The sequence below is a fragment of the Kogia breviceps genome, chromosome 17 (genome assembly GCF_026419965.1).
Source record: "Kogia breviceps isolate mKogBre1 chromosome 17, mKogBre1 haplotype 1, whole genome shotgun sequence".
Classification (NCBI taxonomy): domain Eukaryota; kingdom Metazoa; phylum Chordata; class Mammalia; order Artiodactyla; family Physeteridae; genus Kogia; species Kogia breviceps.
In genome coordinates, this window is record NC_081326.1 from 20,964,804 (window position 1) to 20,975,605 (window position 10,802).

The 10,802-nt window shown below is 33.8% G+C and overlaps 1 protein-coding gene across 2 annotated transcripts in view; it reads left to right on the forward strand.

Annotated features, from left to right (window-relative positions):
• ZC2HC1A (zinc finger C2HC-type containing 1A) overlaps positions 1–10,555 on the forward strand; it is a 52,914-nt gene extending 42,359 nt beyond the window's left edge. The window contains exons 8-9 of one of the 2 annotated variants that reach the window (XM_059042433.2): positions 1,443–1,550; positions 7,960–10,555. In XM_059042433.2, the coding sequence (XP_058898416.1) occupies positions 1,443–1,550; positions 7,960–8,125 (274 nt within the window). In that variant the 3' untranslated portion in view covers positions 8,126–10,555. The remainder of the gene's footprint in view (positions 1–1,442; positions 1,551–7,959) is intronic. The other variant, XM_059042432.2, reaches the window with a different exon arrangement.
• The last annotated feature ends 247 nt before the right edge of the window (positions 10,556–10,802 follow it).

The following is a 10,802-nucleotide window of genomic DNA, read 5'->3' on the forward strand; positions in this document are numbered from 1 at the left end:
TTTGTAAGATGGGATTATTAATCCTTCTACTTCATAGGATTATTATGAAGGTTAAATAAGTTTTATATGAAGGCAATTAGAAATGTAGCTATACCAAACATAGTAAGCACTGTTATATAAATGTTAATTTGTAGTAGCAATAGCCATAGTAGTAATAGTAGTATTATCACCATAAGATAAGCGATGATGGTCATATTTTATAAATGAGGGAACTTGGACTCAGAGAGGTTGCCACTACCACAGAGCTGTTGAGAAGCAGTTGGAATTTGAATCCAGATTCATCTGAATTCCAAAGCCTATACTTTTACCATTATTAACTCATATAGTTTACAAGCTTTCTTTGATTTGGACGGTTTCAGAAAGGGAATTCAGTTGTGATCCAACCACAACTTCTTCTTTACTGGTAACAACAGGTAGTCCGGGCTGTATAGTTGGTGAAATTAAATCTTTATATTAACCCACTTATTTTAGTTGCTCTTTCCAACAACAGACTTTTGTAAATAGAATATTATCCTTTTAAAATGGTTAGCTGATTTTTTGAACCACATCTCATACGCTTTTAACATTATTATTTAACAGTTATTCATAGGCACTTAACACATCTCTATTTTGAGGGAACTATAGATTTCAACTTTAAAAAATTTGAAACCTTTTAGAATGATTAACTTATAAATTTCATCTAAAGAATATATACATATGTCAAATGATTTTATGTACCATCAAGGTAATGTTAGTAAATGCAGAATGCTTTGGTTTATCCTTAGTATTAAGGATTTCCGTTTTGAAATAATCATTTGGATTTTAATCTTTTGAATTTGCCTCTCTACAGCTTCTAATTATTATTATTTTTTATTGGAGTATAATTGCTTTACAATGTTATGTTAGTTTCTGCTGTACAGTGAAGTGAATCAGCTGTATGTATACCTATATCCATCCCCTCACTCTTGGACCTCCCTCCTATCACCCCCTCCAACCCCCCCCCCATCTATGTCATCACAGAGCACCGAGCTGAACTCCCTGTGCTATACAGCAGGTTCCCACTAGCTATCTGTTTTACACATGGTAGTATATTTATGTCAAACCTTATCTCCCAATTCGTCCAACCCTCCCTTGCCCCCTGTGTCCACATGTCCATTCTCTACATCTGCGTCTCCATTCCTGCCCTACATATAAGTTCATCTGTACCATTTTTCTGGATTCCACATGTATGTGTTAATGTATGGTATTTGTTTTCTCTTTCTGACTTACTTCACTCTGTATGACAGACCCTAGGTCCATCCACATCCTACAAATGACCCAATTACATTCCTTTTTATGGCTGCGTAATATTCCATTGTATATATGTACCTAATTATTTTTTCTAGTCATGTAAATAAGCAATTCAAGAAATAAATGCTTGCTATTCAGTAGGTTTTTCATTATGCCCTCTCTTTCTCTTCTAGAGCTAACGTCAAACCTCGAAATTCCACACCACCTAGTTTGGCTAGAAATCCTGCCTCAAGTATGCTTGCAAGCAAAAGAAAAACATATACTGAGAGCTACATGGCCAGGTATGTTTAGCTCTGATATTCTAATAACTAAAATAAAAATGAGTATATGTTGTTTTCCAAGGACCATATACAAAAATTTCTATCAAGCTATTTATAGAAAATCTAATTTTTCCTTTGCTATATGATTTAATTTGGCTTTTATGTTATATACTAAAGAAATAGTTTGGGCATAAATAATGTTTTCTCATACCTTATAGTTACAATTTTTATGGTAAATACTCAAGGATGTTTGTTCAGTTACACTGGATGCATTTGTTTTTTATGTCCTTATTTTAACTGCAACATGCTTATTTTTACCTCTAGAAATTGAATAATAGACCCTTTACACCACTGCTATTTTAATTTTCAGCAGCATTTTAATACATTTAAATTCCCCTGCTGAGATTGTGATTATCTATGTACTTCCCTTTCTAATCTGTTATAGTATTTGTACAGCTTCGACATTCACTCTGTTTTTAAGCATATAATGAAATCATTTCAGTTATACATATTTATTTTTTATATGTATCCCAATTTATTCCAGAAAGTTTTAAGGAAAGGTACAGAAGGCCATGATGTCTAGTGAGATAACAGCATTTTTTTTTTTAAATGAAGGAAGAATAGGAAAAGGAAAGATGAGAATTAAAAGGTACACTGGAAAAAGGAATGGGGTTAGTCCACAAAATGTGTGTCATGAGACCCTGTAGATGGACTAGCCCTGGGCCACAAAGTGGAGTTTGAACTTTGTTTTAGGAGCCTAAGTACAGGAGAGGATAGGAGTAGTTACATAATTCATGATGTCTAAAACAGAAAAATAAATCACTTTCTCTGTGAAAGTACAACTAGTTCTGAGGGCTCAAAAGTTCTCCTTTGATTTCTCATAAGGAGACATTGGATAACTTAATTGTTAACTTCTTAATTAACATCCCTACTGAATCCATACTAAATATGGCAGTGGATTTCATAGGGTGTTTTTTTTTTAAGATGCCCTCAATGCAGGCCTATAACATGACATCCTATGATTCCCCAAAACCAGTTGTGATGTGGGTATGTTATGTGTAAGTATATATTGTCTGCTTTTGTTGTAAGTATGTAACATGTACATAGTCATTATTCAGATTTAATCGGGGGATAGATTTTCAAGTATCTAAGATGCTAGCTCTCCATTCTGGTTGCCCATTAAAAAGAAGCATCTGTGGAGCTTTCTGAAAATGAACATGTCAGGGTCCCTCCCTGAGATTTTGATGTCTTTAATTTGGAGAGTGGGATCTGGGCACTTGCCATTTGGAAAGTTTTAAGAGTGATACCTATGCATAAGATGAGGACCATAGAGGAATTGGTGAATTGCTGTCTTTTCAGCTAGATTCTTTAATAAATATTGTTTGTCTCACCTGAGGTTTTAATACATGTTAGATATCAAAGAAGTGAACTTATGTTTCTTAGAGTCCTGGAGTGTGGTTTTACTTTGTTGTTGTATATGTGTGGAACCATGTGTTTTGAATCAATGCTGAGTATAAGATTAACGTTCTTATAAAATGAAAAACGTAATAAATACATATGCTTGAATAAAAGGATCATTTTATCTTTCCAAAGAGGTGGACAAAAGAAGTGTCAACAGGCAGGAGCAAAAATCACATTTAAAAATGGCTTGTTTTTTAATAAGCTTATTTGTCTTATTCTTTTTTTTACTTTTTAGATCTTTATATGTGATAGGAAGGCCTGAACCTTATTCACTTGACTTATACTCTACCCCCATCCCAGACAGAAATAATTATAACCATAACAGATAGAGAATTCTCAGAGATTTACTTTTCTGGTAGTGTGATAGACCACATTTCCAGGACAACCCCTCCCACCCAAAACACCTAGAAATGCTGGATAAAAAAGAAAAAATATCTTTCTGAATGTATAGCTTAGCTCTCAGAAAAGTAATGGGAACTTCTACGGAACAAAAATATAAAGGAAGCTAGAGGTCAAATTGTAAATTAACTGTGACACTGCAGCTACATTTGAGATTTTCAGTGATCTTCACTATGTAGAGACGGGTTTTAAGGTCATTGTGGGAGAGAGGAGTTGACTTCTTGGACTTGTACAAAATGAAGTGTTAAAAACAACTTTTCCTTACCCTTTCCGCCGTGCCTCTTGCTCTAAGCCAAGACTCTTGAAAGGTTCAGTAAGGAGTCTTAGACTCAGCCAGAGATACTTATATGACAGTATATTACATTTGTCACTGGAATTGTTTACAGAAATATAGGATAATAGCGGGGCAGTGTCAGGTGTTTCTCTTTCATGGGAGCCCTTGCAGCGGTCCTGGAGCTTGTCTTCCTTGGCTGTCTAGCTGACAGCTTAGGTGTGAGAGAATAAGTTCTCATAGGTGGGTGTAGGGACAGTTTAATGAGAAATCCTTTGTCCCCAAAGGGAGCCAGTATCTCATATAACAGTTTCGTAGGCATAGCTTTCAGGTTATCCTGAGGGAGATATCCAGTTTCAGTGGACTGCTTATAAGCACCATTGCCTAGAAACACAGCTGGCATTTCACCTATGTTGGGTTTTCATTAAACAGAGCTAGGAAGTTATCCCAAGGTCAAATATGTCCAGGGAAAAGGAGAAAGAGTGTGTTAACCCTTCTCTCACAGTATTCAAAGGGTTATCTCTCAGTGAAAGGATGGACTAGGAAAAAAAAATTTTTTTACCACCCAGGAATAAGAGACTCCAAGGAAACTTGTCTGTCTCAGCCATGGCTCAGAGGGATGTGAGAATTCCCACAGATAATTCATAACTATAGGTGCACCTTCCCGTGAGTTTAAGGTTTGAAAGCACAACATCTGCATATTCTAAGAAATTCTTAACTGAAAAAAATAACTTCGATACCCTTGGTTTACGAGCTTCCTTGGAGCTTGTAAAAGCAACAGCAAAAAGAATCATCTCTGGTGTGAAATGCTGTTAACCCAGGCCTCCTGATTCTCACAGGTAAACAAACGTGAGCTTGCAATTCTGAATTACAGAACACACATGGAAATTTCAAACTGTACAAGGAAACAAGGAATCAATCATGAATGAGAGCAAAAAAATGAACACATGTCCCCATGACTTATGATACTGAAATCATCATAATTATGACTTATAAAATAAGTCAGTTTGAAGTATATAAGGAAATAAGACAGGGAATTGAAGTCATTAACAGTGATAATATACATCAAAAAAAGATTAGAGCATCTTTACAAAAGAACCAAACAACTCAATACAAGGGAAAAAAACCCTCAAAAGATGGTGTTTAAATTGTAGATTAGACTCAGCTGAAGAAGAGAGGAGTGAACCAGAGGAAAGATTCAAAGACATTATCTAGAGTGTAGTCCTAAGAGAGAAGGAAGGCGTGAGAGAGATTAAAAATCATAGGTGGTAAAATAGGGTCTAAGATTTGAGTCAGAGGTCGAAAGAAGAAACTAGAATGAGTGAGAGGCAACATTTGAATAATTTATACCTGTAAATAATCCAGGATTAATGAAAAACATGAGTTCTCATAATCAAAGAACAACAATCCCAAGCAGGACAAATGAAATGCAAACAACATGTAGATGCATTGTAATGAAACTTGGGGAGACAGACCCTGAGAAAGAAGGTCTTAAAAAGCAGCCACAGAGAAAAGACGTTACTTAGACAACCTAAGGATCACCCAGCTGGTACAGAGCTCACTTGCAACACTTGGAGCCAAAAGACAATGGAGTCGATCAGGGTGCTGCTCATTCAGGGTGCTGACGGAAAATAACTGTGGACCTTTGATTGTTCATCAGCTGAACCAGTGGTTCTCGAGCTTTAATGTGCATCAGAATCCCCTGGAGCACTAATTTCAACACAGCTCCTTGTCCCCACCTGAGGATTTCAGATTCAGTGGGTGTGGAGTGGGGCACAGGTTTGCATTTATAGTAAATGCTCACGTAATGCTGACGCTGCCAGAGTAAGGACATCACTTTGTGAACCACAGAAGCTATACTGTCAGTCCAAGAATGAAAATGAAATAAAGCTATTTTCAGACAAACAATATTGAGAAAATTTACCAGCTATAGACCGTGACTTAAAAGAACATTCAAAGGCAGTACCTTGGAAAAGAGTAAAGTGTACAGAAGAGGAGGAATTTTGCAAGGCGGACTGGTGAAGAAATCAGTAATTAAATAAATCTAAACTAATAGTGAGTACATGAAATAATAAAGATTAAACAGAAATTAGTGAAATAAAAAGATTATAATGGAGAGCATTAAGGAAAAAAACTGGTGGTCAAATAGGAGTTTCCTCCCAGATGGTGCTGAGCAACTGCTAGAGATCCTGATTAGACCTGTAGATCTGAATCTTGGCTTCTGTATCTTTGTTGGCAGGAGGTAGAGAGGGAGCTTCAGGATTCTGTGTGGTACTTCACCTTTAATTCAAATTCTCATCAACCTGCTGTCATCAGGTTGAATTTTGTCAGGCCCTTTGTTCTAATTTACTTTGTTGTCACAAAATGCTCCAAACTGTTTCATTCTTCATCCCCTCTACTGCAATCCTAATGGCTCTGACCAGTCTCTGCCACCCGGTACCATGTCCTCTTTGCTTTATTGCTTTCTAGCTGACATGCTATATATGTTATTTATGTTGTTTCTTGTCTTCTCCATAAAACTAAGCTCCCTGGGCACAGGGATTTTTATGTTTTGTTGCTGCTCTTAACTCTAGGATCAAAGAGGAGTACTTTACATAAACTAGGCTCCCAGTAAATATTTTTAAATGAATAAGTGAATGAATAATACATGATGAAGACTCAAAACGAGAAGGTTGGTTGATTTAAAATGATAAACTTCTCAAGATGGATCAGCAAAAAAGGAGAGACGGTACAAATAATATGCAGAATGAAAAGAGGAATGCAACCACAGATGCAGCAGAGATTAAAAATTATAAGAACAACTTTTTGCCAGTAACTTGAAACAGATAAAATGCACAATTTCCTAGAAAAATATAACTTTTGAAAACTGATTTCAAATGAACTAGACACTATAATCATTAAAGAAATTGGATCAGTAATTAAACTATGCTTGCTTCCTCACTACACGAGTGCACGTACACACACACACGGTATACACACACACACACACACACACAAAATGGGCTCACGATAGTTTTATATATTAAGTTCTACCAAACTTTTCCAGGGGAGTGAGGTGAAAAACAACATTATTCAACTTCTTTTTCAAAGGTTAGTGAAACCTTGATATCCAGAGTAATGAGAGAATGCAAAATTATGATCAGGCTTACTTATAAAGTTCAAAATACATATAAAAATCTCCAAGAAATTTATCAAACCCAAGCCACAGGCGTGAAATTCATGACACTGTAGATTCATCACAGAAAATGATTGATTTAACATTAGAAAGTCTATTAATATAATTTTTCACATCAACAGGTAGAAGGATTAAAAAATATTCGTCAAATAATATATGATTTACCATCTATTTTTGATTTTTTTGAAACAAGCTCTTAGAAAATTTGGAATAGAAGGGAATGTCATTAAATTGACAAGAATGCTAGATTTACTAGAACCCTACGTCACTCTTCATATTTAGTGGTGGCATGTAAGAAGCATTTTCTGTAAAAGCAGAAATAACACAAGAATGTCGGCTATGATTTCTATTTTAATCTAGCTAGTGTAGTTTAAAAAATTAAAATTACAAGACATGGAAATAAGGACACAAAGCTGTTATATTTACATATATATATAATGATTATATATAGAATACCAAAAAAAACAAATTAATGAATAAATAATAATGAAGTATTTTAATAAATTTGCCGGTTTTGTTATCATTATATTGAAAGTTATTGCAGTCTGTTTATCAGCAACAAACAGAAAATTCAGTCTTTAGAAATTCTCTCTCTCTCTCTCTCTCTCTCTCTCTCTCTCTCTCTCTCGGAATCAGTTTAAAAACCAAGCAAGAAGTTTAATTTTGATGGAGAAAATTACAAAACTTCAAAGATGTTAAAACCTAAGTACAAATATACCTTCTTTATAAAAAAGAAAATTCAATATTATAAAGCTATCTATCCTCTCCTAAATCAGTGTTTAAATTCTGTTCAATTTTCAAACAAAGTTTATGAATCCTGACAAGTTCTTTTCATATGAAAGAACAAAAGCCTAACATTAGGCAGGACAAGTTAAAGAATAATGCATGAATGATTTATGAAGCTATAGTAATTTGTGTGATACTGATTTAAGGGTAGACAAATAGAACAATGGATCATGATGGAGCGGTTAGAAAAAGACCCCATGGATATTGTTTAATCTGAACTAGAAGAATGTTAGCAATGAGATTAAGCAAGCTTTTAGTTACACTGTTTCCCAAGGCTTACAGATTGAAAACTACTGACATGAACTTTGTGTTTCTACTTTCTTTCTATACCTCTCCAGGCCAGATGGAGACTATGTCTCTTCACTTAATGGTGGAAACATTAAAGGCATTGAAGGAAATTCAGTGGGACACTTACCAAAATTCTGCCATGAGTGTGGGACTAAATACCCTGTAGAATGGGCAAAGTTCTGCTGTGAATGTGGTGTTCGAAGAATGATTCTGTGAACAGAATCCAGAAAGAAAAAGAGCTAAGTCCAGAATTTTATGACTGTTGCTGCTTGGACATCTAGAGCACTTCCTTTAGTGATTTTTGTGCTAAAATCATTCATATTACTTTTTTCAACAGTTTTTGGAGCATAATCCTTTGGCTGTGTAGTGTGTGTGTGTATATATGTGTGTGTACATATACTGTATATAATAAATACCTGACAACCTAAACTGTGCCATACAAGGAGATATTCACTTATCAGTCAGAAAATACTTTCAAGTGGAATCATTAACTTAGGTATTACTTTTCTGTTGGTAAAGCACATTAAGCATACCTCCACAAACTCTCAAACACTAGTGCTTAGCCCTTTAAGCTTTAGGATGATCATTACTTTGAGCAAAAAATCAGAATAAACATTTTTATTATTGGTGCCTATTTTCAGATAGTATCATTTAAGGATGGGATGCTTGGAATTTTGGAACTGAAGAGAATATTTTTAGTTATACTTAGTTATGTGAGGTCGTTCTTCTGTAGAGCTCTTTAATAATTTTATAAATATTTTTTAGAAAGAGAGGAGAAAAAACCCCCTGTGGTCTCTGTTGTCCTTTACTCGGTGTATTATTGATTATATAATTTAGAGATCTTTACTCAATTCTTTAATTATGCAATGTTTTTTTCAGAGATACAAGGCTGAAAATACAGATGTATCTTATTCTAGTTATAGCTGAATGATTTTTTAACTCATTGTGTATTGAACATATATTCTTTCTACTGCTAATTGTCTTCAAATTTCACTTTTTTCCTTTCTTTTCCATAAACTCATGTCTGAACAGTAATTTTAATTTGCTACTTCAGTTTTGCAAAGTTTGCATATTAATTAATAGAAGATGCAAAAAATTCCTTGCAACATCTTGCATTTATATCTATGTACTTGATTTAGAAGAAATCATATTAATGGATTTTAAAACAAACCATCTCACCTAATAGACAGTAACTTCAGCAATTAATCATTAGTGCAGGGCATGCAGGTTTAAAGGGATTTGAATTGTAGTCACTTGAAGTATAGTTATATGTAGTTATGGGTAGGTTAAGAGAACATCTAATTTTTCCTACTCATATTTCCTTGCTAGTGTTTAGCACTGAATCACCATTCACATCACAATAAAAAGCCACTGAAAATGCATTGCTTTAATGGATAGCTGATTTATTATGTAATTAAACATTCACAAAAATGTAATTATACTTCCTCTTTAACTTTGACTAAAATACCACTTTTAATCATTGTCACTTTCAGTGTAACATAGTATTTAGTCGTAGACATCTTTGATTGCTTGTGCGGCCATATTCAGTAATTCAGTAGTAGTTTTTGTCGAATCAAACCTAACAGAGCCTTGATCTTATTATAAAGGTACAAGCAGATCTTTTATAGGTAGTTTCTAACTTCTTATTTATGATTCTGATCAATTGTAAGGATCAGTGTAGAAATTTGTGGCTTATAACTTTCTCTGAAATTTATTTATACATATACTTTATAATTTTATTAATTAGTTTTTTTGTTTTGGGGTTTTTTTGTTTTTTCCATTTGGGCAGGGGATAACTGAGTAGTAATGGGAATTATTTACCTTATAGTTTCTTTCCTTTCTATTAATTTGTTTTCTGGTTGCCTTTTATTCACTCATATTGGTCAAAAGGAAGGGTCAAAAGTCAAAAAATTTATTACAGCTTTTTCCATCAACTAGAATAAGCTGTAATAAATTTAGGAGAATAATGTACATATTAGGATTCCATTTCAGTAGTTTGCTCTTCTGTTCTAATTATTATAAATCATCTGAAGAAGAACTTCAAACTCTTGTCTTGATCTAGAATTGAGCACTGTCTTCTTTCAAATATATTTTTAAAGATCACATTTTTTGTCTGCCCAAGGAAGGGATAGGTGAATGAGCTTAAAGTGGCACATGTTTGTTTCTCACTGAATTTTACTGTGGCAAGTAAATGTTATAATGTACTACATGGAAATGGGTTGGTAAGAAATCATCTAATTCCAGACCCCAGAGATTATTATAAACAGTAAGTAGGTGAAATATATTTATGAATTATGAAACATGATGCAGTGTATTTAAATGCATTTTTATATTACTTGCATATATTATTCTCATGTTGATTTCTTGTGCAATAGTTCAGTTTTTAAGAAATTTTCCTTGATCTATGCATCATTTATTTTATTTTTATTTATTTTCACAAGTATTTTCCATTGTGGTAGGATAAAAAAGATGACTGTAAGCATAAATTAAAAATGTAAAAATTGCTTATGTAATATTCTGAAAGTCATTAGCTTGGAAAAGTAAGATTATTATGGCTGCTGTTGTCTCTTGTTCACTGTTTTTTAATTACAAATAATGTCTTCATTTTTGAACCTATTCAATAAAGACATGAAGCAAAAAAATGCTAGTAGGTTTTCATTGATGTCTTATCTTTTATCCAGAAACAGGTAGAAAGATAGGAATGTACTGAAATATAAAGAAAATATTCGAAGTCAGAATATAGACTTTTTAATGAGAAAAGAGTTTTCATTGGCAGTTTTTTTGTGCTGTCAACTTTTAAAGGAATTATTACGATTTTATTGAAGTGTTTTATAACTTCAAAGCATTGTTTCTTCACAATATTATTAAGGCATAGAAACATTCTCTTCATAGC